We start from the raw sequence: 27,474 nt of genomic DNA, 5'->3' as shown, positions 1-27,474 counted from the left end.
TTGCTATCAGGAGATCCAGACTGCGGTAAGGGTACTTAGAAATGTGGTTCCACCCTTTCCTTTGGGAGATAATCCAGTGGCTAGAGACCCCTAAATAGCTTCCTTATTTCTCACTTGTATTATTTTAGGACGAGATTGCAGGGTTTGGTGCACTCAGCCGATGCACGAACACGTGCTAATTGTTCAGGCCATCATCTCAGGACAGGTAAGCTCTGAAAAACTTCTGTCACCAGTGGTCCTGTAGGAGAGCCCACCACTAAGGTGCAAATGTCTACCAGCACACAGAGCAGCCTTGTGCCCAGCCTGCAGCAAACCACCTCCACTCACCTGCCCGCTGAAAGAAGAGGCCAACACCAGACTTACCCTGGCTACACTGCTGCGTTGGGCAGTGCAGGCGAAGACTCAGACTGTGCTTTGCTGTGCCCATCCCTGAGAAACCAGCAGGAACTGTGTGGTTTCCCTCCCGTCCTGACATCCCCTCTTCCTGCTTTTTCAGCTCTGAGCTGGACTGCGGCACTAAACACTTCCAAAGTGGCCGAGAGCCCAAGCTGCAGGGCAAGGGAGCGCTTGGGATCAGGGGCTGGACTTCAGGGGAGCAGCGGTGGCCAGTGGGGTGGCCATGAGGAATGTGAGTGTCACAGGCTTTGGGCAAGGCTGAGTCCTCAGGCAGGAGAGAGGGGTCGGGCTCCAGGGGACATTTTCTTTTCCTTCTGTGGTGACGACTCTGTAAGCTGTGTCTCTGTGGCAGCAGGACAGGGGATGTGCCAGCTGCTCCTGATTGTCTGGTGGCATCTACACTGAAGTTCAACCTGCTTAGAGAAGCAGAGGGGGCATGTGGGGGCTCCCGGCCTTGCTGGGAACAGGCTGTCTGTCCTGCTGGAGGTGCCTCCTGTAACACAGTGCTGCTTTCCACAGGCTGCTGACAGTGATGGCTCTTCTCAGCCCTCTTTTGCATCCGAGCACCGTGGAAGCCAACCTTGGTCCCAGAGTACCGGGACTTGCGCTGCCCAGGCCCCTGGCCGGCCCGCCCAGGCGGGCACTCTGTGTCCCTTCTGTAGTGGTGGTGCTGGTGGTGGTGGTAGTGGACGTGGCTGAGCACCTGGGCCTTGGATGGAGCAGCACCCCCAGGCACCACCAGGTCCACGGACCTGGGCCGCGTCTCCCTTGGCGGCCGCTGCCGCTCCTGCCCGTTGTCTGTGGCGGGCCCCTCTGAGCTGCAGTACACGAACGGGTCGTAGTCGCTGCTGAGAGAGCTGCGGAAAGTGGAGCAGCTGCCGTGGATGCCCTGCAGACTGACGTCTGTGCAGTTCAACATGGAGTCGCTGGAGGAACCGTGGCAGGGCCCCGAGCTGGAGTCACTGCCCGGCCCGTCTGCCAGGTACCCACTGTGCTCCGTGAGATAGCTCTCCCCGGAGCCGCTGCTGTTGTGCTGGTGTCCATGGCCAGCCCCTCGGCGCAGGGCAGGTGCCCGGTGCTGCCGCTGTGCCAGGGCTGCCTTGAGTCCCAGGCAGGGGGGCTGGGGCTGCAGGGGGCACGTCCTATGGGGTGTCAGAGGCTGCCCACATGCCGTGGGGCTGGGATGCTGCTGGCCCCGCAAGCCGGGGACCAGGGGGGACGGGTGGCCGCAGGCGGGCAGAGAGCTGGCTGGCCTGTAGGGCATGTAGTGGATGGTGCTGAAATCCAGCTGGGAGAGCTCCGGAGAGTGGAAGAAAGGGTTGCCGTGGGCTGGCTCTGGGGGGAAGCTCCTGAGGTTTCTCTGAGGGTAGGCATGTGGGAGGTGGTAAAGGGCATGTCCTGGGTGCTGGCGGAAAAGGTGCAGTCGCCGTCCAGGCTCCATGTCCCGAGGGGCCAACCTGGAGCCTGCTACTGGGGCCTGGTCAACCGAGTCTCGGGCTGAGAAGAGAGAAGGTAGTATTCAGCCTACGTCCTGTGGCCCAGATACAGTGGGCCTGGCACCTGCGAGTCTCTACCGCATACCCATGTCCTGTCTGTGTCCTCATGGCTGCCATCAAACCGTCCTGCACCCTCCTTGGTGCCCCAGTCCCCAGCCCTCACCTCCCTTCCCCATAGCCCTTGGGACTGGCTCTCATCCTGCCCCAGCCCAGCACCTCACTGTGCACCACTGGGATGGGGGCTTTTACACACAGAGATCCCCCACACCTCCATGCACTCACCACCCCATATACCCATACGCACAGAGACACGTTCCCGTGATGCACCCACTGCATCACCCAAGGGTACGTGGCCCCCCTGAACACAACCCCGTCCCTCGCCAGAAAATGCCGTGTCTGAGCCCTACCAAGAATATTGAACATGCAAAGCGGACACGTGTGGTGTTGCTGCAGCCAGGGGTCAACACACTCTCGGTGAAACTCATGGGAGCAGGAGATGATCCGCAGTTCCTAAAGAGAAACAGGGAGAGAAGGCTGAATGAGAACCCTGTCCCAGGAGATGAACATAGGGAGGGGGCTCTTGATGCTCCAGAAAGTGAGACTTGAAGGATGGAGACATCTAACAGTGAGCCACCTGCAGCCCAGCTTTGCACAGAGGAGGCTGCGTGCAGCTCTGGGGATTGGTGCCTGGGATTGGTGCTAGTCCTCAGGAAAAAGGGGTATTATGGGCTGACTGTTTTGGAGAAGCAAACCCCGCTTTTGCCCCATCGTTTCAACATGGACACATCATGGGCATTTTAGCCTTCAGTGACAGCTGGAGACCCATCTGTAGGGAACTGGAATCCGCAAGCAGGGCCAGTGCTTTTTGGCCAAGGGGCAGGCAGATATCCGTCAGTGCTGGTCCCTTCCCAACTTTCAGGAGCTGCTGAAGGAAAACGCCCAAGGTCCTCCAACCTCTGCCAAGCTGCTCAGCTCCTCCTGCAGCTCTGCCTGCCCGCAGCCAAGCAGCTCAGAGCTGATGCTCACTAGTAGCCGTGCCTGCAGCCTACCTGGCCCTCGCTGAACTCCTCCAGGCAAATAGCACAGACTGGGGCTGAGCTGCAGCTGCTGGTGGAGTCCCACCGTGACGCCTGCCGGCACCTGGCCTGGTAGTTGCGTGTGGCCAGCTGCCCGATGGCCTGCATGGTCTGCTGCTGCAAGGAGTCCTGCGAGAAAGAAAGGAGGCTTTCAGGAGAGGGTCAGCCTTGTGTTGTCACGTTCCTTGAGGCTCTTCCACTTTCGAAATGGGATTATCGGGGATTTGAGAACAATACTCATTTCCAGAGGTGACTCTTTGCCTAACCTGGCATAGCCAGAGGGGGCTTTGACAGCAAGAAACATCTGGCACTGGCCATTCAAAATCACTCAGCAGTGCTGAATTTTCGTCTTTCTATTGGAAAAAACAGGGTATTTTCAAATCTGGAGGTACATCTAACTCTGTAAAGACTTTTATTTAATTAGTTTCTGTTAAAATGCTAGATCTTCTACAGGCAACACTGTTAAAATCAAGAGCTTGCAGGCCAACTTTGCAGCTTTAGGTGCTGAGACAAGCTCTGAAAGGTGCTGGGGAGTGTGGCAGGCTGCTATGCTCATGGGGTGGTGGGAGGAGAGCGAGGCCACTACACGAGGGATGCTCCACATATCCTTGGCATGCACCTGCCTTGTCTCCAGGTCACAGAGGCACTTTTCTTCCCCCAGACTGGGTTTGTGGCTACCCTTGTTGTGTTTCTGCTTGCTCAGACACATCTGCTCCATGGGATGCTTACCTGAGTTCTGTTCAGCTGGCACTTTGTGCGGACAACAAAAATCAAAATGATGACAACAACAGTGCTGACCACCGTGAGAAGAATCCATACATCATAGTCTGGCTGTTGGATAAAAGAAAAAAGAGATTACCCTTGTGTGGCAGAGGTGGGAATTAGAGGATAAGCAGGGGAATTCTGATCTCTTCCTGACCATCAGCCTTTGAATGCATCAACTCTGATTCCTTGCTCTTCACAGCTGAAAGAAAAAGGGTTCAGACTTTTCTGCACACTTCAGCAGAAATGGATCTTTTGTTTTGCAGCACCTCAGCTCACTATAGGCCGTGGTCTAAGGTAGCACAAGATAAGAAAATCAAGGCTCAGTCTCATATAAAGAGATAGGAAATCCTCTCACCTCACTCATAATCTTTAAGCAAAAGGAACTAATTAAGCTGAAAGAGCTTCTGAGCATTTATTTGCAGCAAAGTATCTGAATGATGCAGATAAGCAGAATGGCTCTGCAGAGCTCCTGCAAAGGGCTGTGATCTCTGTCCATGGGGAGGGAAGCTCAGCAGCTTTAGAAAAGTCCTTGGGAGAGAGGATACAGAAGACAGTGAAATGGTGTGTGTCTCACCCAAGCTGGTGGCTCCTTGACCTCTATCTTCACATGGGCCTCTCTGTTCTTGTTCACGACACCCATGAGCAGCTCAGCATCATGGCCCCTGATCAGAACCACAGGCTGACTCAGCCCTCTGGGCTTTCTCAGCTGTAAAGAAACAAACATGGTGAGAGATGGTCCAGAACAGCCTGAAACAAGGACTATCCCAGCTCCCCAGGCACATCTGGTTCCTCCCAATGCATCTTGTAAACACTTCAGAGACTAAGACTGCTCCCCCAGATCGCACTATCCCTCTGTGAGGGAATCAGATGGAACCTTTCACCAACTCTTCAGAACAGCTTTCATCATTTCCTTCAATGGTGTCTCCTCCTCATGCACAACTGGACACTTTGTTCAGTGTTGTTTGTGCTCCTCTTTGAAGCCCCACTGTAAAAGTCCTTGGTCTCTCTTCTCCCATGTGGCAGCTGCCAACAACACACTGAGTGCTGCCTTTGCTGCAGAAATACTTCACCTACTTTTCCTGTGAGACATATCAGAGTCTCCCCTCTCCTCCCTCTGTGATCTGCAGGACATTGTTTGTTTCTGATCATACCTATATTTTTCCACCATAGACATATAGTCTAGGCAGCCTCGCACAAGCAGGCTCAGCAAGTCCATGTGTTCTCTCCTCCACGTTGACCTGAACTGGGGTGGCCACCTGACCCACTAACCACTTCCCATATGCATACTGAGCAACCTCAGCATTGCCTCATGAGCCTTCACCTGCTGCCACATTTCTCTGGCATTAGAAATTAAGTGCATGAAAAAACCACAAGGGATGGATCCAGTGACCAGGAACCAAACCAGAGTTGTGCTAATCTCAGGAACCAGCTCTCCTATCTGTCCTCTTATCTAGGGCTGGATGTTTTCCATTATACCTTGATTATTCCAACAAGGAACCTAGTCCCCTCCAGAGATGAGCAATGGTGGTGGAAGGTACCTCTGGAGGTCTATAGGCCAGTGCCTAACTTGTAGCAGGAGTATCACAAACAGCATACCAGGGTGGCCAGGACTTTTGCTTGAAAACTGAAGAAATCACCTTTCCTCTATATAACAACAGGGTTGTCCCTACCAGGTGGGCTCTGTTAATCTGTGACTTCCCACAAGGAAGCATCCAGCTCCTGGCAGAAACATTCAATTGACCAGACGATGTTCTGTAAGAGCAGCAAGGTGCTGTTCACAAGCCGCTGCCTTGCTTGTTCTGCCTGCTGATCCGGAGGCTCACCAAGGGATGAGCAAAAGAGAAAAGCACTGTCCATGAGCATGGACAAGCTGTGTAAGAGTTAACACTCAAATCCAACCTGCATTATCTTCCTGGGACCTCCCACTGCATGTTGGTGGCTGGTAGGTCCTGACCTGTGCACATTTAGGGATGTGAGAGGGGCACTGCAATTTATTTGGTAATATCAGTGGGGTCTGTACCTGATCAGCAGCGCTTTCATCATCAGTAATGTCAAAAAGGATAGCACGGGCTCCACGTTCCCCTGCCAGCTTTGCCTGTCCAAAAGAACAGAAGCTTGAGTAGACATTTTATATTTTACATCTATATTAACATCTACCATTTGGATATGCATTTGCCTCCCTGGCTCTTCACAGGAGAAAGAAACAGCTGCTGCTTAGACTGACAAAATAGCTTACACCCTCATTTCTGTACTTGTGTTGAGCTGCAGTGAAACCAGTGTCTGCTCCTGCTACAGCTCTACCGCTCATGGATGGTTTCTCCACACAGTTTCAGACACAGATTTGTTGGTGTGCTTGCAGTCACAGCAACCCATAAACCTAGACACCAAATCCCCTGCATGTCTGTGCCATGGGCCCCTTTGCTTCAGAGCTGGGTTGCTGGGGAGATCTGCAGCCCCATTAGCACCGCTCACTGCTAGGCAAGCCTCCTGTCCCAGGACAGTGGGGACCGCCACAGGTCCCCAGCTCCCACTGTGGCTGCACCAGCTGGGGGCTGTCTATGGGACCAACTCTCATATACATTGCTCTCTCTGATCCCCGGTCCCCACATTCATCAGGGAGAGGTTCAGGTGATCCCTGGGCTGCAGGTCTAGGATTAGGAGTGGGATCAACCCTGCTGTACTCTTCACAGCCCACCTCATCATTGCAGCAGTCTGACGAGGACAACTTTGAGGCCCACCCAAGTGAGTGTAAATACCATCCTGGTGAGGTCAAAGCACACCCAAGGACCTCATGGGGTTACCCACATTCTCCCACCAAGCCCTTCGAGCCCTCGAGGCAAGCAGAGGCAGCCTCTTGTGAAAGGGAGACAGGAACGTGAACAAAGTGCAGGGCTGGGCTGCTGTTACTCATGCGGAGCGCTTTGATTTGTGCGTCCCGAGCGCCTGTGCAAACAGGGATCTGCTGTAGCTGCTGCAGCAGTTTGCCCGCTGCGTTGCCAAACTCCAGCTCAGGGGGCAGAGGTCAGTGCTGCAGCTTCCCAGCTGCAATATCAAACGCGGTGCGCTGGGAAGGACAGGGTGAGCAGCAGCCTCTGTGCTCATCAGGGAGGAGCTGGGGGCCAGGGTCAGGTGCTGTTCTGGGGGACAGGGACAGGGACGGTGATGGGAATGGAGGTGCAGGTGGTGGGGAAGGCTGGGGAGCTCCAGGAGGTAGGGCTGAAGACTCTGAGTCACTGATGGGATTGGACGCTCCTGGGTTTGGTAGAACAGATAGGAAAGATGGAAAAGTGGGATTAGAGGCTCAGGGCAGGGATCAGAGACTGGGGTCCTGCCTGGGATCAAAGGAACCTCAGCGTTTGCCAGCACCAAGGAACAAACAGGACTTTCAAGTAGTAACTTCCACCCATGGGAGCCAGTCAAGCTTTGATCAACAATGAAGAGCTCTACACAGATTTTATCCTGCCGAAGACACTGATGATGGGAAAACGAACAACTGAGACTGGACAAGCGATTCTTCACAACATCTTACAGACTCCTGTTGCAAAGAACACAACCTGCTATTCACAACCTGCTTGCTGCAAGCATTTTCTGAGTGCTTGCTGTCTCTGTGTCAGATCTCTTCAGCCACACGGCACAGCTACCCTTGCTCTCTGAGGACTGAAACACTTCCAGTGCAGATATGCATTTGCACGGTGATTTAGGAGATTCCAGCAGTCTGTCAACCAGACTAGCAATCGATGTTTCAACTGGGAAAAAATATACCGAAGAATTGCAAATGATGCAGCAGAAAGGGAAATAAATCACTTTGAATTGACTCCAGAGGCGTCCTCCATGGCCACCTCTCCCCAAGCAGACCAGACACATTCCCTACCAATTTTAGCTTTGGGTGCTGAACTAGCACTAGAATCTCAGAGAAGAGAAGCAGAAAGTGCATCAGACGGCTGCTGGAGTCATTCTTATGCTGGACTTGAAAGTGCTGTCTGTGCACTGCTTGGCTGGGTGACAGCTGCAGGAGAGGTTATGATAACACTTTGCACATGGCTATTTTTATCACCATTGATATAGCGCTGCAATTCAACATGCAGAGTTTGGCCACAGGAAACATATGCCAAGGAAGCAAGGCTCCTGCCCCAGCATGCACCAGCCACATCCTACAGCTGCCCACTTGCTCTCAAGGAGAAGCATTGTCCAAAACCTTTAAGACAGAGATCTGTGTGACGCTGGAGGGAAGGAGTTTGGCAGAAGCTTCAAGAGGATGGAGAAGCAGCTGGACCCTGATGCAGAAGGACAGCAGTTGCAGGGGGTAGAGGAGCCAGGGTACAAGGCAAAAGGAGGGTCCAGGGATGTGGCTGTCTGAAGGAGCATCTGTCTGTATTTCATGGCTAAACTAGTCCTACGTGGGGGAGAGAGCTGTGAGCATCCCCAGGTGAGATCTTGCAGCAGGAGTGCCTGCAGGCAGCATGGTGACCGACATCATATTCAGTGGGATCTCAAAACCCAGGGGTGGATTCAGCTCTGGTAATAAAGCGACAATGGCTAAAGGCCATCTATCAAGCGTCTATCAAAGTCACTCTATCAAGCCACATGCATGGCAATGAATTGAGGGTTTTATTTGCCTTGCAGGGTTAGAAGTGCTGGAGAAGGTCAGGGCTAGTGAGGATGCAGCAATGGAGCATATCTGGTCCTCCCTGTGCTGATCTTCCTCAGCTGATCCCCAGGCTCAGTAATACACTGGTACTTGGAGTGCTGTGATCAGAGACTGAGGCAGGAGAGGTTAGGGACAAAACTAGCAAAACAGTTTTAAAGGTCTTCTCCTTTTACGTTGTTATATGGAATATGAATCTTTGAAGTTGCTCTTCCCTTCCTGTTCAATCTCCTCCGCAGTAGCTGCACTGGCCAAACCTGGCATCGCTGCCCACAGCAATGCCCACACGAGATGTGGTGGCATGGAACTGTTGTAACACGATGTTCACAGCTGGATGGGCACGGGACAGTTGTAGTACCCCACTGCACTCCCTAAAGCACTTGCAGAGTCCTTGCGCTCACGTATCACAGGCTGCACTGGAAGCCCGTGGGTGTGCTCTTTCTCCTACCTTCCTCATGCATCATTAGCACCTTCAGGTGTGACCAGGCCATTTTCCAGATGCAGGATAACTGACAGTAGGTCAATAACTCCTGCACACAAAATGCTGGCTTGTGCTAACAGCTGGCATCGGCTCCAGAGCAGCAGCAAACCAAACTCAGGCTTCCATCCAGTACAGAAAGGGGTGGGCACTGCCATCTGGCTGCCCATACAGCTGTGAGGAAGCAGTCCTGAGCCGGCAAATCCATCACAGCGGTTGTCACAGCGTCACATCTCCTTGCTTTTGTCACCACAGCCTCTGTTAAAAAATCTGCTGTGCAGGAAGGGCTGCTTGGTACTAATTTTACCTGCCCTCTTCAGCCGAGCTGCAGGGAGGACAGGAAAGGACCCTGTTCCCAGCACAATGTCACCACCAGCAGAAAGCAGACAACAGAGGCTACATCACCTGAATGCAATCCAGACAAAGTAAAAAAGAGCTAAACAAGAGTCTTTGTGTTTGTACAGTGCTTGTGGATAATAATACAACATACTCTACAGAGATAATAAAAGGACATAGACTGAACCACTGAAGAAAAAAGCTAATGTTAGCTTTATCCACTCAACTTTATCAGAGACACAAAGATTTTAAGGCTTAAAATGACCCTCGTTCTCACCTGACTTCCTTATTACCAGAGAATTGTACCAGTGACCTCAGCTTTTGACACAGTAACTGCCATTTCACTGAAGTACCTCTCTTGCAGAAGACCTGATCTGAAGACCTCTGGGATCTCCCATCCCTTTATAAGGTGGATGGTGGCCCTCACTGTTAAAGAGTCACTTTCTGTTTCTAGTTTGTCTGTTATGCATTTTTCTGAATTGCTCAGTGTTGATCCTTCATGTGCCTCATCTAGTGAAGTAATGCAATATAAGTTTTAAAGACAGAAGACATTTTCTGTGTCCGTGGTTCCCACAGCAGAGGACACCAGAAAACATGAATCCCTCCAACAGGCCAGCAAGCAATGGGAGGCTGCATGATGGGGGGCACAGGGCTGCCAGGCAGTAAAGCGTACGGGATGCTGAGGTAAGGTCTGAGCTGTCCCAGAGCAGTCAGGTTAGGGAAAACTTCTAGGGAAAACTGCCTTTTACAAAGCCAGGCAGTACAAAAAGTAAGGAGGAATGGGTATTAGGGAAGCTTGGCGCAGCATCTCTCCCAGAGGATCCTTTCTGCCAAAGTCCCTGCTCTATTCTTGTTCATTTTTCCACCCTCCAGCAGTTCTTTCCTGCCCTGCTGCCTCCTCCAGCTCTTACTCTGTTGTGCATCACAGGTTTCATCTCCCAGCTTGGTGCCATTCAGGGCTTTTTTGCACATACCTTGTTAGCCAGCGACAGGCACGGGTTGGGATCCCGATCTGGCTGCTCAAGCTTGACAATGGTGATGAATCCCGACTCCGTGTGCTCATCCTCACTGGTGTTGCACAGGGACAGCGGGTGGGACTGCAGGACAAAAGCAAAGGAAACTCAGATCCTGGGGCTCAGCACTGCAATGGGTGGCTTGAGCTCACTGCAAACTTTGTGCCTCAAGGACGTGCCAAGAATGTGTAGGAGACACCTCTGGGACCCCTGCAGTGGGCATTACCCACTGCAACGCCCTGTGGCCCTGTCTGAGTGTCAGTGAGGCTTTGAATGCCACAGGAAGCAAACTAAAATTTTGGTCCACTAGGGAAACATTCCAGAGAGAGGTGGAGTATCTACCACGGGCTGCACACAGGTCTGGTTTTGTCCCAGTGACATAGTCAAAGCCAGAGCAGCCTGTGAGACCACAGCCCTTGGATTCTGGGTTGGGGCATGCGGACAGTGCTGGCCCAGCTGCTGCGGGGCTGCTGGGGCCCCAAGGCGCAGGACCCACTTCCCACAGCCAGCTTGCTCGCAGGCAGCAGCGACACAACGCACAGCTCCCCAGCTTACAAGGAAAGCAAACTCCTAGTGCCCTCAAAGAATCAGCAGTTCTTGTTCCTCTGCCACCAGACTCAGCAACTTTATGATGGATTTGTAGAGGAAAAGCCAAAGGAAGGGTTGAAAAACTCAGAGCAGGTAGCAGCAGAGAAATACCACGAATGAGAGGGGAGAAGATAAGATCCCAGTAACCACATCCCTGTGAGTCCTGGAAAAGTATTCACCGCCTTGTGCCAAACTGATGGCAGCGGGGAGCAGAGCTCACAGCCACCAGGGGACATCCGTGTGGGATGGGGTTGGGGCACCATGCCTAGGTGCACTCCTCTGTGGAGCATCCTGCAGCAGGGGCCACGGCCTGCCCCAGCCTATCACAGGGACATGAGGGCAAGGTGAAGTCCTGCAAGGGGCTGAGCGCCACACTGGTCCCTGCCTGTGAAGTGTGTGATTGCTTCTGATTTTTCAGTCTGGCAGTAGAGGGAAGACAGTCTTGTGCTAAATGACGGGAGGCCGAAGGAAACTGCAGTTTGGTTCTCGGCTCCCTCCGGGAAGTCCTGTCGTTTTGCATGAACCTTCCCAGCTTTTCCTAGAAAAGCTGGCTGGCATCCTCCTCTGTGACTAAATTATGCTGTATAAAGCACACAGAGGTTACATTACAGAAAAACCTACAACTACTAAGGGTGTTGGGCAGCTTTTATTAATGCGTCAGTGTGTGGAAATGCAGGAAACGAGCAAGAAAGCTCAGCATTATAAAACAGCAGGATTAGGGCAGGCATTGTACCTGAGTGTCCATCCAGTAGCATGTCCTACTCTGCAAGTAATTCTGCAGCAACGTTCCCGTGCTGTGCAGAAAGGCTGCTGACTTGACAGGCTTAAAACAGGGGCGGGGGGAAGCCATTTGCTGCTCTCTGACAGTTCCAATTGCAGATCTGGCCGCAGAGAGTGGGAGAACGGGGCTCATTTCACCTAGCTTCAGACACGCCGATGGTGCCATTTAGCAAACAAGCGGGTCTCCCAGACACCTCATCAGCAGGAACAGGTCCTTCAAGGCAGCGCGACTCAGGAGCTGCGCAGTGCCCATATCTTGCTGCTGACAATAAAGGTGCATAGACAATTAGCCCAGATGCAGCCACCTGCATGGGACACATCAAAAGCTGAAGGAGACCGGCGGCACCTCCGCTCACTTGGAAATGCAAAATGTGCTCGCTGAGCCTGCAGGGTGTGGGGAGACGGCGCTCTGAGCTGGAGGGCAGGGAACCTGCTGGGATGGTGCGTGGAGCTGGGGCTGGTCTGGCGTGCCGCGCTGTGCCCCGCATCCCCCGGCTCCAGCCAAAGCCCAGCTCCGAGCTGACCCTGCTGGGCCCCGGGGTGCCCCTTGGCACCCGTTGGCACCCGTTGGCACCCGCCTGGCTCCGTCAGGGCTGAGGCTGGAGCTGCTGCCACTGGGTGGGGCCCTCGGCCGGATCCTGCCCCTCACATCGAAGGGGAGCTTCCAGGGGGGACCCGCAGAGATCACCGCAGGGTTGTGTCCCTAAGGAAGAGTGCTTCATCACACAAGCTGGTACCCTTCTGAAAGCGCAGGTGCCCTAACACTCCAAAACCAGGTGCTAGGAAACAAGAATGGGTCTGGCCAAACCATGAAAGCAAGTTAAGATGGTGAGGACTTAAAACAAACAAACAAACAAAAACCCACAAAAACATGGATTAGGTTTGGAGGCAGGCAGAAAGACAGAAAAACCCAAACCCAGGACTCTCAGCTAACCTTCGGGAGCTCAAACACCCAGGTGTAAGGGATGGCACCATCAGCGTGTGCTGTCACACAACCTGTTACACTTTGAAATCCAGCACAGGATAACACGGCACCTGGTTAACGACCTTGTGCCTGTGACGGGCACTCCCTCATTCACCTTTCTCTTGGGGTCTTTCTTTCTAATCCATATATTAGATGAAAAATGTCAGAATGCTATATAATTCAGACTTAAAATCAGCCTTTAAGATGTTCTAGAGAGCATAACTGTGCCAAGCACCACTTACTGCAGAATTCAGAGCTTGGGGTTTCCAGGGAAGCAATGAAATCTGTTATGACTTGGGAGCGCTCAGGAGAGGCTCCCAAATAACCCCGCACTTTGTTCGAGCACTGGCAGGTGTTGCCCACACGCAGATGAACACAGCTTTTAAGTGTTTGCAGTCCCCACTGGCTTTACCAACCAATGTCATTACCTTTATATTCTGTTTGCTTGACTGGGAGTTCTCTGGCTGTTGGTTAATATATCATTTAATAAGCACAGAAAAACACAAAACAGGAAATGCAAAGAGCGTGTCTTGTAATACTTCTAATAATTCAGAGATAACCCTCCCGATGGCTTTATCAAGCCTTCACCAGGTTGCTCCTGGAGCTCTAGGGAGCCTAAGCTGCTGGAGCGCCCTGAGACACCAGTTCTGGAGCGGCAAGAGGCTTTAGAAGGGCTCATTAGTGGTGGGGTGCGATGCTGGTGAGACTTGTGGGGTAGGTACGGGTAGAGGACATCTCCAACTGCAGCTGGCTGGTTTGGGAAGAAGTCCCACCTTCCAGAACTGCTTGGAATTGTGTTTGACCCTTGGTGGGAATGGCTTGCTGGGTGCTGTGATGTTCTTGGGGCAGGAATCTCTATGGAGTAAGGGCTATTCCTGTGTGCAGAGCGCAGAGCAGTGTCTCTGCGACAAGGATTGCTGGGCCTGATCGCAACATTAATGATAAACACCGGGAATAAGTGCAACAAGCGCTCATCTATGTTTCTGCAGCCCAAATGATCTTGGGTAGCATATACGAAGTCCTGGAGCCAGGTGGTAAATTGGGGGAAGACCTGCTGATGAACGCACCAAAACCTTCCTTTTGATTTTCTGTTAAGACTGGCCACTGTGGTGTTTTCGTCTTTCCCTCTGGGACACCTGATCCCTCTTGCCAAGCAAGAGCCCTTTGTTTTGTGCATTCCTGCCAGGGACACAACTGTAACCACACAGGGCACAGTAGGCAGCAGGGGTAAACTGAGACGGCCAGGGGAGCCACAAACATGCAGGGGTCACTGCCCCCTGCCCCATGGAGCTAGGGCAGACTAGTGGCTCCCTCATTACTCTGTAATGAGTCCCTAACCAGGCACCTCTGGAGGCAGAGAGTCCGGGTTTCTTCCTCAGCATTCTGTAAAAGACGAACGGGAGGCAGTCAGGAGGGATTCTTCACATCTCATCCACCCAAGCAACATGCCCCACTCGTCTTCACTCCAGACCACGGCACCTGACCATTGCATTTGGAGTGAGTGATCATGGCTGCACGTTGTGCGCAGAGGACGAGCATGCTCTAAAAATAATCTAAGGATCAAACAGCAAACCAAGTATTATGAGATTCCTTGATGCAGGCAGGACCCATGCCCCAGCTGCTGGCCCTTGCCACTTGCTGGGCTGCAGTCAGCATCCCTCATCCCCTCTGAGGCAGGCCCATGCACAGGTGGCTGCAGAGGGGCTCACTGACTGCAGGACTGACAGACGGGCTTCTCCAGGCAGGGGTCCCACGTCCTGGGAGCTCTCCCAACCTGGGGATGTCTGCGGCACCCACTGCCACAACCAAGAAGTCATTGTTCCTTACAGAAAGCCTCTCAGACCTAGAGAGGCAGGGCAGAGTCAGGCCTGTCAACCCCCTGGCTCTGTCACTCCATTTCTCCTTGTCACCACATCCCGCTCACTGCCTGCGCAACACGATGCGGAGATCCTCTGCATGTGTATGTGCTTGCTGCCACTTTTTTCCCATTTCCTTACCCTATGGCATCTCCTTTCCTATCTTTGCCACCACACCACTGCCCTTTGAATACCAAACTTTTCTTTCTAACTTACCCTCACAGCCTTCCCTGCTCTCTCCCACGACCCGTTACCTGCATACCAGCCCCCCTGCCCCACCACACCAGCAGCGCTCATATGCTGGGGCTTGGCGCTGCTGGTGCGGAGGCTGCTGAGACGGGGCCCTGCCCATGGAAATGCCCTGCAGAAAGGCAGGCACTGAGGCATGCTAGATGCTCATAGAGGGCTTCATTTATAAAACAGCAGAAAAAAAGGCGACCCTCAGAGGTAATCTAGCCCACTTTTCTGCCCTAAGGCAGGATCAGCCAGACCTAAAACATTCCTCAGAGACACTCGCTTAACCTGTTTTCAAGACCTCCAAAAATGGAGACTACTCACCCATCCCAGGCAGTCCCGTCCAGGGCTGCGTTCTCCTCTGCACGGTAAAGTATTTTCTAATGCTTTATCTGAATCGTTCCTGCTGCAGTTCAAGATTGTTAATTCACACTGAATCAACTATGCCCATGGAAAAGACATTATTTGCTGTCCTTTTCTGAGAATCATTTAAACACATCTATTCACAGCAGAGAATGTGGGGACAAGGCTGGAGAAGCAGTCCCGAACAGCAAAGCCAGAGGAATTACTTGCCTTGGTTTTCTCTTTAAGGGAATATTTCATATACGATCTTCATAAGGGATAAGTCAAAAGGATTGATTTGAAGTGCCAGTAAAAATCTTATAACCAACCAATAAGAGGCATGGAAGAGAACAGTACAAGACAGTGTTCATCAAAGGGCTCTAATAAAAACCATGAGCTGAACTGGTGAACTGTTAACAGCAGCATATAACTGATCACTAAATTGATCACAGTACCAGAAAAATGGAAAGCAGCACATACAAAGCTGAACTTGAAGGCAATCCAGGGAACAGCAGATCAATAATACTGCCTTCCCCGCCAAACAAACCGGTAGAAAACAGCAGAATGAAGAGAAGGAAAAGAACCAACAGCGCTTTTGGAAAAAGAAAGTCAGGCTCCACAGACCTATGGGGTTCCTTGAAGCAACCACCAAGTAGGAGACGAAAGGTAGTTCAGCTAATATTGCACACTGGTATCTCCTTTTCTTTTCTTTACAAGGACAAAGCTATGAAAGATGCCAGAATATTACGCAGTACCAACTAAAACAGAGAAAAGCAGATCATTCTTTACAATGGAGCGAACTTGGCAGTACAGCCCCAGCAGTACACTGTACGGTCCGAATGTTTTCACAAAGGGGTTGGAAAATGAGAGGAACGGTAAAGTGGCTGAATTTCTCAATAACACATAAATATTAAAGTTGGTAAATATTAAAACTGGCTATAAAGGGATCTCATGATACTGAGTGATGCAACGATAAAATGTTTAATAAACAAATAAATAACCAAACAGCTATCTTATGCAAAGATGAGCTCTAGGTTAGCTTTTAACACACAGAAAGTTCTCAGAGTAATTGTGAGGAGTTTTATAGAAGCAGTTATTGAATCACTCAAAGCAGTCAAAAGTCAAATAGACTATTAAGCATTACTGTAAAAGACTTAAAAAGAGCACATCTACTAGATAAAGCTGCAGTATGTCAACAACTTCGATATTACAAGAAGTTCTGCTCACTTCATATTAAACAGAAGGGACTATTTGTGTAGAAGAAGAGACTAAACAAACAAGAATTCTTTAGCTTTGTAGAGATGGGATATGTTAGAGCTACATAAAATCATGAAAAATATGGAGAAAGGAAGCTGAGCATGATTATTCACTATTTCTCAAACAAAAAAACTAGGGCCATCAAATGAAATTATCAGGTAGGAATTTGCAAACAAACAGAAGTGGAGTTGACTTGCGGTACAGTCAAATGGCAGGACTCATTCTCACAGGATGTTGGGAATGCCAGAAGTATGGGTTAAAAACCAATTAGACAAATCCATGGAACAGGAAGCCACGAAGGGCTGTTTTACGCAAAGAGACAGATGTAAGCCCTGGCTTGGGCCACATTGAGCACAGCCTGCCCAAAGCTGGGGCGATGCAGAGGAGCGTCACTCGGGAGATGCCCTTTCCCTCCATGTTTTCCCCACATGTTTGATAGCAACTACCATCAGAAGTAGGACACCGGGCACAGTGAACCTTCAGTGGGACTTGGGCAGGGACTTGTTACACATCATGCTCTCACCCCTCTCTTTTTCAGGCCAGTCTCCCTGAGTTGTTCTTAATTGGTGCTAGGTGTTCAGAAGTGAAGCCTTTGGCCTCAAATCCATCCTTGCAGGCGGGGGCTGCGCATCTTCCCACTACTCTCAGCCCGGCCCCTTGAGTGCCCTCAAAATGTGCCCAGCACCCTCCTACCTCGGCACTGCCCACCACCCTCCTCCCCAGGCGAGAGCCCCCACTTCAGGACAGCGCCGTGGGAGGTGCGGGGGAACCTTTGCCACAGAAATTTGGCCTAGAAAGCAAATAATGTTAAATATTAAAGGTGAGATTTTTGGCCAGTGCCAGAGAGCTTGGAGCGCTTCCTCCACCCCACAGGTTCCTGCTGAACACTGGCAGTGCCCGCTGCTGCCTCGCCTATGGGAAGCAGCTTTGTGATTCCTGGCTTTGACCCAGCACCAGCTCTCTGCCGTTGCTCACACTGTCGGCTTCATCCCTTTTACTCCTGCACACGACTTTGGGGCCATACTCAGGCGTGCAAGGCCTGGAGAAGCGCGCGCTGACTTTTTCAGGTCAGCAAGCCCTCGCACTGCTGCAGCTCATGCTGAGAGCATTTAGCACGTGCTGCTGGTGCAGCAGGGTACAGCGAATGGAAGTGCTGTGCTGGAAAGGCTCCCTTGCAAGGGAGCTGCACAACAAAACAGAAGGGAGCCTGGCAACAGCAAGGAGATAAGCGAGGAGCCTAAAGCATGGCCAATGGCGGCCTCTTGAGGGTACGCAGCATCTTAGGCACTGTTGTGCCACCTCTGCTTATCATTTGGAGATACCTCCTCCCCAGTGACCTACTTGCTTCATCCAGCTGTTGTGGGTGTCACAGAGCATGAGCTTGTGAGGGCTGAATACAGACGTTTCTGTATTTGTGGATATCAGGGCCTACATTGGTTAGTCCTTATCCATGCTGAGTGTCTGTCAGTGAGGTTCTGAGCTAAATAAATGATATTTCTTCAAAGGTTATATTCCTTCATAGGTTTCAAAAGAGCAAGCGGAACTGCTCTACTACCTTCCTTCTTTGCTGTTAAAACTGACCTCCTTGTGAGAATTATTGGGCAAGATCCTTTGCTGAGGTCTACCAGGAGATGGAGACCAGGATCCTGTGATAGCATTGCCACAGGAAGGAGCAAGGGACATGTACCAGCTCTGGAAGCTGGGCGTGCAACTGCGTGGCACATCTCCAACAAGTGTCAGTGCACAAACACCGTCGCAAATGCTGACACCAGGGAAACCTGGGACCTCTGCACAGCAGGGGTGGAACATAGCACATGCAATTCCCTGGTTTCCTCAGTTATATGCTGCGTCACTGAGATACTGAGAGCCCTTAGCAGGCTCAGTCTGTGATGCCTGGCAGTGCTGTGCTCTGGTGGCACTGGGCAAACCCAGCAAATGCTGCTACCAACTACACTGCCCTGCCGGGACAGCCCCAGTCATCAGAGCCTCCTGCCCAGTCTCCTCCAGCGCTCATACTGCACGAACACGTTTGTCCCTGTACAAGAGAGGCTCTTCCCAATTTATCTGAACCCTTCTGCTATATCAGCTCAGCAGAAAGCCCCTCTTACACAAAGATCACTCCAATTTGTAGTTGTCACTCTACTTGCAGGCACAGTCACAGGAAAGAGGGAATGCTACAAAAAGGCTGGTATCAGAGGTGCTTCCAGGAGGCTGGCACACAGCTACAGTGGAGATGCTGTGAGATGCTGCTGGAAAGATGTATAAAATGAGAAAGGATGAGGCAGGGAGATGAAGTGAACCTAAGAAAAAGAAAATGGAGATGGCTGGTTTGAAAACGAAGAGCATGGCAGGGTATTTCAAGGGGCCTGAGGAAAAATTGCAGCTTCCATGACTCCTGGGCATGAAGCCTAGCCATCAGGATATGGGGCTTTTTAATTTCCCCGCATAAAGTTTCAAGACCTGTTATAAAAGCAAACACACCTTACCCACATGTGAGTCACAGACAAACACATACACTGATAACAAACACATTATTCTTAGAGAGACTCAGGTCCTACCTCAACATGCGAATAGCTCAGACAAGCATCCTAGTCCCCTGAAGGAGTGGCAAGAGGTGGGAGAGGAGACAAAGGACCTACATGCTGCCAATGCGATACTCCTGCGTGTTCCCTTACGTGTGCTCATGAGCTTTGGCCTGTATAACGATTCATCAGTGCCCGAGAATTTGGTACCATAAATCAGCCCCTAATCAATGACTGCATCTCCTTCCCCTTCTCATTACAAAGCTGGTGAGCAACAAAGAGAAGTGCTGAACCCCAAAAGGGACATTTATTTGACTATCCCATACTCAGGATTAGATGTTTTAGGTGAGTCACAAAGCCTGGATCTTTTCCGTTTAATTGCACAAGCATGGCCATGATATTGGAGAAAACTCTCACTACACACCTCACTGTCCTGCTGCCAGCTCTGCTGGAGTTTGCTCTCCTACAGACAGAGAGGTCTGACATAGGGGAAGCAAGTGTCGCTTGTTCTAGCGTGGCCACCACGATGACAATATGAGCCAGCAGGGGAATCTTTGGAAAAGTTTCATCATGTCATGTTTCAAGATGTCTGGTTAAACTCCCTCTCTCTCTGCTCCACACATCCCCTTTGGAATATCAAAGGTAAAGGGAGGTTCTCTGGTCAGTCCTGACTCACGCCGCTAAATGAAAGTAAAGGCAAGCTGGCCCACGTCACGGGAGAACAGCTCATGCTCCTGCTGCCTCCAAGCACGCAGCAGACAGCCTGAGAGTCAAGACCAAGTGAACTGCATCCAACCCATGCTTACCTGCCTGCCCCATATACCTTAGAGGGCTCAGCTTGTTCTCCATTCTGGGTGAAAATGCCACCAGCAATCTCCATACTCCAAGGCCCTCTTACACAATGGCCTTCTGCACTGTGCTGACCCCTTTCAGAGCCTGGAGGATAAAGCTGTTCTACAGTACTTGCCCCTGAGCAAGAAATCTTGCCCTCATCAACAGGCAAGACCCCAACTGTGCAGACAGCACTGGCATCCTTCCTGCCACTCCAAGTGCAAATCTGTGCTGTCACAGCACAAAGCTGTCTGGTCCCTCAGGTCCAGCTTAGGGGTGGCAGAGATCCAGGAAGTCTTCCACAGTGGATATATCAAGCACCTTTACAGAAGAGAGCTCTGATCCCCAAAGCAACTCTGCAGTAATGGGCCAGATGCAAACACTCACCCAAACCCAGATCTCTTTACCACCCAGACTGGAATCACAGAATCACAGAGTGTTAGGGATTGGAAGGGACCTTGAAAGATCACCTAGTCCAATCCCCCTGCAGAAGCAGGAACACCCAAATCATGTCACACAGGAACGCGTCCAGGCAGGTTTTGAATGTCTCCAGAGAAGGAGACTCCACAACCCCCCTGGGCAGCCTGTTCCAGTGGTCTGTCACCCTCACTGTGAAAATATTGCTTCCTCACCAGCAAGTTCCTAAAGTGGGTTTCAAAGTTAAAGCCTTGAAAGTGGATGCCAGAAAGAGCATTCTTGCTCTTCTAGAAAGGAGATAACAGATCTAGAAGAGCAAAAACTGACACGGAAATTCTCCTTGGGGCAGATTATGCCATAATTTCTTCTGAAGCATCACACATCTCCAGGAGGGCCAAACAGCTCTTGGAAGGAGACCATGGGGTTCTCCCTAGGCTGACGTGGACTGGGGAATCCTCCAGTGCTCTTCTGGAGATGGCGCTCAGCAGCAGCGTGGCCTCGCCTGTTGCTCAGGGAAGGCAGGGCCCTGATGTGGGCCTGAACCACCAGCGTGGCCACTTCCGGAGAAACCAGCAAACGTGCAGGGAAGCCTTACTGGGCCACTACCGAAAGACAAGCCTTTGTCACCAGCCTGTGCTCACCAGGGAAGAGCCGCAGAGACGTGATGGGCAGGGGGGCAGGAGACACCCCTGCTGAGGCTTCCCGAGCTGTGCACCAGAAGGGGAAGGCGAGAGCGTTGTCTGATTCCTGAATCCCATCCCCTCCCCCTGGAATATCCCTGGGCTCCACGGCCTCAGCCAGGTGCAGAACAAAAGGAAACTAAAGATTTAGTTATTGCTCCAGCGCCGAAGGTTTGAAGGTCAGCCATTCAGCGCGGCGCTCATTGTATGACCAAGCACTGCCTGCCCTGCCTACAGACCTGCAGCTACAGTCAGCGCAGCAGGGGCCGGCACTGTACGGCTGGCTTCTGAGCGGGGAGATGAAAGGCTTCTTCTAATGTAATAACTGACGGCCTCTTCAGTGCCGTTTGAACTGTTTACAGACTGAGTTAACGATTACAGGCAATGTGTATCTTGGCCGCTGCCCAAAATTCTTACCCGCCCGTCAGATATTATCAAAGAGCCCTTCACTGCTCGCCTGGAGTCCTTCCAAAGCTCAGCACTGAAATGCCGGCGGAGAGGAGGGGCCTTCAGCACTCGCTCCCGAAGCCCAGGCTAGCAAGTCACAGGGCTGCTCTGGCAAGGTGTCCTGGGGAGTCCTGCAGGGACACAGCAGCACTGGCTGGTCCCTAACAGCCCTGGCGCACTGCTTGTTGTGCAGGGCAGGCTCTGCCCTGCAGGACACCACCTAGGGCTTTGCCTGTGTTGGTTTGGTCTTCCAGGCTTCACTTAGAGGACACCACAGGGCCGGTGAGCCCTGGCTGCCCGGGTTTCCCCGTGCCCTGCCTGCACGAGGCCGCTGTTGTCCGCACCTTGCTCTTTACACTCCGTCTGTGTAGCCTGGGTGGTTGTGTTAACGCCGGCAGTTACACAGCTTAAAGCTACTCCTGCCAAAAGTGTTTTCAACACCCTCGTGCCTAAGAGTGTGGACAAGAACAAACCAGGTGGTGGGAGATTAGATAAAATCACTTCCATTGTTATTTGTAGTTAGAAAAATGCAGGTGTAGGTATAAGGTCTGGTTAAATTTGGTTTAGAAAACAAGTCCCAGCTCTCTGGGGCAAACTGCACAAAGTCTGGAAATACAGTTGAAATGAAGGGATGAAATCAAGAATTGGCAAGCAGCTCTAATTACAGCCAAATAACACAGAGCCACATTCAAGTAACACTGAGGCTACACAGCAAACTGCTTCCGAGGCAGGAAATGCCACAGCTCCAGATGACTGCTCCATCCTACTGCCAGTCCTGCACCCACTGAAACCCAGAGGAGGCTCGACACTGCCTCCAGTGAACGCAGAAACTAATCTGGGTCATGCGTTGCTCTTGGAAGGTCCTGTCATAGACAAATTCCTAAATAAACTAGGAAAAAAATATCCCATTTTTAGATAGAAACATCCTCATGGACTATCAGTTCCCCTTACCACCAAATTTTATGCTGGAAAATGCTATTAAATACAATTCAGTAGATAATTTGCACACTGAGCTACCATGGCTTCAAGGTATCACCAGTGATCCACAGACCATTATTTAAAAACCTCTGCTTCATTCCAGCCTGGCAAGCTACACCAGGAGCATCAACTGATGTATGGCATGTCTACCAGGAGGCTGCAGCAGCGCTGGTATGCCATCAACTAAAAGCTCTTGGTAGAAAAGGTCAGGGAAAAAAAGGACGAAAATTTGCTACTATGTCCCTGAAATGAGGCATGTCTGTCCCACAAAAAAATGCAAAAGGGTCTCCCCTGAAGGCTGACAGGGTCCTGTCCATGACACAAAAGCTGGAGTTTCCAAGGGATTCCTTCCTGGAAGGGCTGATGCCTTCCTTCCCATGGTGCCAACTGTGTGCCTGAAATACGATGTGTGTCAGCGGGTTCCAGGCATAATGGCGAAGACTGTAGAACAGCTAAAGGAATATACGCCTTGATTTTAATCGTACCTCATACTGACTTCGCATTGTTTTATTGCTCAGATGCAGTTGTTTTATTTTAACAGGAATGAAAGTGGCTGGTGAAGGAGAGGAGTAAATCTCCTGATGGATGTTGTAGCATTGCCAGGAGACAGAAATGGAGATTCAAATACATTTGCTGTGATTTGATTCAATAAAACTTGCTAGTACAGTACAGTACTCTACAAAAATTGGTTCCTCCTACGCTTACTTGCTAAGACATGAGTTCAAGCCCTCTGGGATCCGCATTTCCCTGGCTGCTATCGATGACATCACTGACATCTAAGGAGCTACAGGAATGCAGAGAATGCAGCTCCGGGCTCCTGGGGATGCTGAGCTCATCGGCTGCTACAGGAGGCAAGAAAGATGGGGTATCTGGGTCCCAGTCCTGGCTCATTTGCAGCCTTTCACTTCCAACATACATGCACATGCTATTTTTAAGTCCACACAACACACAGCAGCACAAGGTTGCACCAGTTTAAACAGAAAAGTTTGAATTGTTTTAAAATTGATTCCATTGGTGTCTTGAGATTTTGAGTAGAAATGAGAATTTCAGCACAGGCACACAGGGTCAGTACCCCAGTCAAGATAGCCCAACAACCTGTCTCTCACCATCCAATGGATATCACTCAGAGAGTGATCTTCCACTTCTTGTATCTTTCCATCATCCAATGGTTGGAAGCTTGGGGAATTACTGTTCTGAAGGATTTATGCAGAGCATGGTGCAGCTGGATGGATTTCACAAAAATGTCTCATTCCCTTTTTATCCATTTGTATTTTCTTGCACAACATCCTCTGCAAATGAACCCCACAATGGGTTTCAGCTAAGTCAACAGCTTTTTTTCATCGAGGATATCCTCACAAGAGACTCCTAAGAGCAATCTCTGTTAGCTCTGAGACACACCTTTGACTACTCTATTACCAGCCTCTCTGTGTGTAGCCAAGCCTGCATCCTGGGGAGTCCAGCAACTGAAGATTTCACAGGCATTCAAAGAGCTTGGCTGACATGCTCAAAGGAGCTTGAAGTAGGTAAGCATAATTCTTCCCCTTAGTTTCAGCCTGCTGGGAGCCTCTGAAGACTCCAGCATTCATCACCAAAGGGCATGTCTCCACACAGAGGTTCTTAGGGACAAGGATGACACAGCTCTTGGCCCAGTACTCAAGAAGCTGAGGCCAAAGAGGTGAAGAAATTTCCATTTTCAGCCACCTCTGCTGCAGTGTTCAGAGTAGCATGGAGATGTAAATACACAGCATCAAGGACAAATGGGGCAGAAAGTGAAATAAATAACTTCCCTGCTTGACAGAATGTGATCCAGTAGAAGATTACCTACCTGCTGTCTTTACTCGAGGCCACACAATAATTTGACCAACTGTTACTTAGAAATGGTACAGACTGACTGAGCTCTAAAAGCCTTTTTTTGGTCTGCAAAATGGGAATGGAGCCATCCACAGATCATTTGTTTTAGGGAGTGAAAGTAGGCTAGTTGCAACATCACCTCAACTGGAGACTCCAACTCTCACCAACCCACATCTCCTATAGAGGTAGGGAAGGGGGAAAAGATCTGAAAGCAGGCTGAGTGTCGGGACAATGAGGATATCCAGAGTCATAGTAGTTAGGACTGAAAAAAAGTTTTGAAAGCAAAAAAAAGCCCTCCTGCTTGCAGGAGGGAAGGCTCTCTCATCTCTGATTACTCCGGATTAGAAGACCTAATGGAAGGAACTGTCAGCCTGGCACTGGCCAGTTCTTTGTTTTCTGATGTTTTGTAACAAGAAAAGGTTCTCTGGTTCCTGCCAAAGAAAGATCACTGGAAAAGAGGATCTAGCACTCTCTAGAGTTTCTGATATGGCTTCTTGGTGAAAAAAAAATACTCTCCATTGTGTAAAATCAGACATCTACACCTTGAATTGACGCATGCAAACTCCAGTTCCTAGGCGTGCTTGCCTTTCCTCCTGGCTTTGAAGAGTGGAGGTGGAATGGAGGTGGTTGTTGCAATCACAGATTCTGTCTCTGTACATATCTGCTGCTTTTCAGCTTGTTGTGTTCTCCCTCACCAAGGCAGGATGTTTGATTAAGGGTTTATTAGACAGCCATGCTGGAAGCACAGAGAATGTTGTGTTTTTTTTTCTGTTGTTGTTGTTTTTTTAAAGTTGTATCTCATCCTTCCATGCCGTAAGACTCCATACTTCTGCCCTGTGACGGCTGCCCATCTCCCCGGGAAGGACACGGCTTGCTCTCATAGCTCCACTACCAGTGCCACACCCAGCACACATAATGTGAATCCGCAGCTCTTTTTTGCAGAAAGCAAACTCTTCAAACATCTGAGCCTCACTGGCATTGATATTACCATGTGGGAACTGCTGATGTGTCTGTTCACTACTGTGCAATGTCTGGAAGGGACAATTCTTCATTACAGTTCAGCTGATTTCTCCAGCAGTACAATTCAGTTGATTTTCCCACCAAACCTCCCTATGTTACATTGAATAATGTGCATTTGCACTGCCTAGTACCCCAAGTTCTTGGTTTCCTCACGCAATCTGCGTTACTGTCATTCTGTAAGGACAAAAAGCCATTGTAGCCAAAACCTTTAAGCCTGCAGAGCACTGCTTCGATGGTTTCTGTTATATTAGGCATCAGTGCAGCACTTGAGAACACAGGGATAAATCATTAACAAGTCATTATTGTTCACAGGTATTTTTGGCAGGAAACCACTGAGGTCAACTTGGACAAACTGCTGTGGGGTAGTGGGGGTGGCACTTTTCCTGGAGGAGCACTCAAATCCTTGTCTAATGCCATAAAAATAGTCTAGAAGTGACCTTCATTACTGAATCTCATAGACATGAAGAGTGTCAAAGCCCCTCCTTCCCGCTCTTCTGGCCTGTGCTTTCTTCCCGAGTCTGTGATCAAGTCCTTATGTCTGTAAAGTGCCTGCCATTCTTCTGGCACATACGAAGTGACAACACTGTTAATCATGAGCACCCCTCACAGCGTGGGCAGGCTGACAGCCCAGACAATATTTTTCATTTACCAATCCTATAATCTCACAGGTCACATCAATCACTTATGTTACCACGGCTGGGGATTTCCCAAATACTGCTTCTCCTAGAGATTTGTCCAAGTATGGCTGTTTCTCATTCTTTGGAAACCTGCAGAGGCGCCACTTCTGTACAACTGTATCAATCATCCCTCCAATCCCCAACAAAAATCATCATCTGCACATGCAATACAATGCTCCTTTTCCTGCAGGGGTACATGCGTGTGTGTGTGGAGGGGGTATGAATTCATAAACTGTTTGCTCCTGTTGCCACCCCTGCTGGCACACAGCTGAGCAACCATCTGAGAACCCTTTCCATAGTTAATATTCTGGACGCTGATCTGTCCTCCCAGCTTCTAGCACTGTCAGACACTCCAGCTCCATGAAACACTATTTATTCTCGTTGTCATTCAGTTTCCTGCTTTGGTGGCCAGCTGGCCACTGACCCCCTTGTTATTTAGCTGTTGTAAATCAAGTGCCAAAGGACACTTTCAGAGCATCATGATGTGGCAATCCCTCCGACTATGTGGATGTGGTCGTTTTAAAATTAAGTAAGCAAACAATTCTGACACAAACAGCTCAAAGGCTGCTCAGTGCATGCTCCTGGCTGGGAGATACAACATCAAGATGGGTCTGCCTTTAAAGTCCTAAAAATCTCCTACAAAATGCCATGGAGTCAGCCCAGCTGCTCAGATGGTTGCCTGCCCGGCCAGTTCTGAACAGCTTGGTGGTGATTTTTTGCTAAGGAAAAGTACTTTCAACTTCGACATTTGAAAACTGCCTTTCATAAGCACAAAAAAATTCCTTTCCAAACACTCCAGCTTCTGGACACATTTGTGGAAGCCAAGAAAACTCCTCAGGTAACCGAGACCACACTTCCATCCTTCTCTAAAAAATATTGACTCCACCATCATAAACCCAGGTAGGGACATTTGTATTGCAAAGTGAAGCAACAGCTGCTTTACAAAAGCCTGAAGCATGTTTAGGTAACTCAAAACAGTTTTTCTGCCCAGCCTGAGGTTGCCAGCCCCCTGGAGCTGAAGGGATCACTCGGCGTATCCCGAGAGTGGAGGCTGTGCCTCCAGCTGGGGGTCCTTTGTTTAGTGGGTGACATTGGTAGTAGGGCAATGGTTGGACCAGATGATCTTGAAGGTCTTTTCCAACTTTAATAATTCTACGATGTTCTTCAGCTACCTTCCTACTGCCCTGCCCATCTTCATCCTGAAGCAACAGTTGGGCTGTTTGAGCCTATTTTCTGCAGAAATTTTTGTTTTAAGAGGCTGAAAACATACGTGTAATCGCAGCCTGACAGGACAATGAAATGAAGAGCAGCTGTCTGCTTCACAGTAGGACTATGAGACCTGGGCTACAAGCAAGGCCATAATATGCACAGAAGTTGTGGAAACAGTACTTAGAAGCAGTTAACATTTCAGTCACTGAAGATGACACTACAGGACATCTCTCTGCTATAAAAATAGCAAGTTCTCTGTCTCCTAGTACAAACCATTTGTAACAGTGATGGCAGATGGGTATCTCCTTCAGGAGATACTGGTGGCAGCCATGTTTCAGAGTGTGTAGAGCCCACATGCCAACCACCCATGTTTCACACTCCTGAGAACAGGATGACATCTGTTCTTTCCAGCTGCAAGGCCAGGAGAGGAGCCCTCAGGAACAGCCGTGGGCCATGAGCACTCTCCAGGAACTCGACTTGCAGAGACAAATTAAATTTGTTGGTCACCCACATCTTTAAAAATGTGGGTGAAAATCAAGCCCTGCAAAACCCACAGTATACTTTCTTCTTTTCCTAGTTTTCACACAGTTCTCAGATTTGGTGTTGATGAGACCTC

The 27,474-nt window shown here is 50.3% G+C and overlaps 1 protein-coding gene across 1 annotated transcript in view; it reads right to left on the bottom strand.

Moving 5' to 3' along the window:
* Positions 1-27,474, bottom strand: part of RNF43 (ring finger protein 43) — a 64,322-nt gene that overhangs the window by 10,490 nt on the left and 26,358 nt on the right. Inside the window, exons 2-8 of the mRNA XM_080562696.1 lie at positions 10,167-10,289; positions 5,754-5,828; positions 4,308-4,439; positions 3,698-3,799; positions 2,942-3,097; positions 2,300-2,402; positions 364-1,893 (exon numbers count right to left, since the gene is read on the bottom strand). Of these exons, the coding sequence (XP_080418822.1) occupies positions 364-1,893; positions 2,300-2,402; positions 2,942-3,097; positions 3,698-3,799; positions 4,308-4,439; positions 5,754-5,828; positions 10,167-10,289 (2,221 nt within the window). The remainder of the gene's footprint in view (positions 1-363; positions 1,894-2,299; positions 2,403-2,941; positions 3,098-3,697; positions 3,800-4,307; positions 4,440-5,753; positions 5,829-10,166; positions 10,290-27,474) is intronic.

This window comes from Anser brachyrhynchus (assembly GCF_964034855.1).
Source record: "Anser brachyrhynchus genome assembly, chromosome: 20".
In the NCBI taxonomy this organism is placed as follows: Eukaryota; Metazoa; Chordata; class Aves; order Anseriformes; family Anatidae; genus Anser; species Anser brachyrhynchus.
Note: the sequence above shows the minus strand (reverse complement) of the source record. Positions and strands in the feature narration are given on the sequence as shown.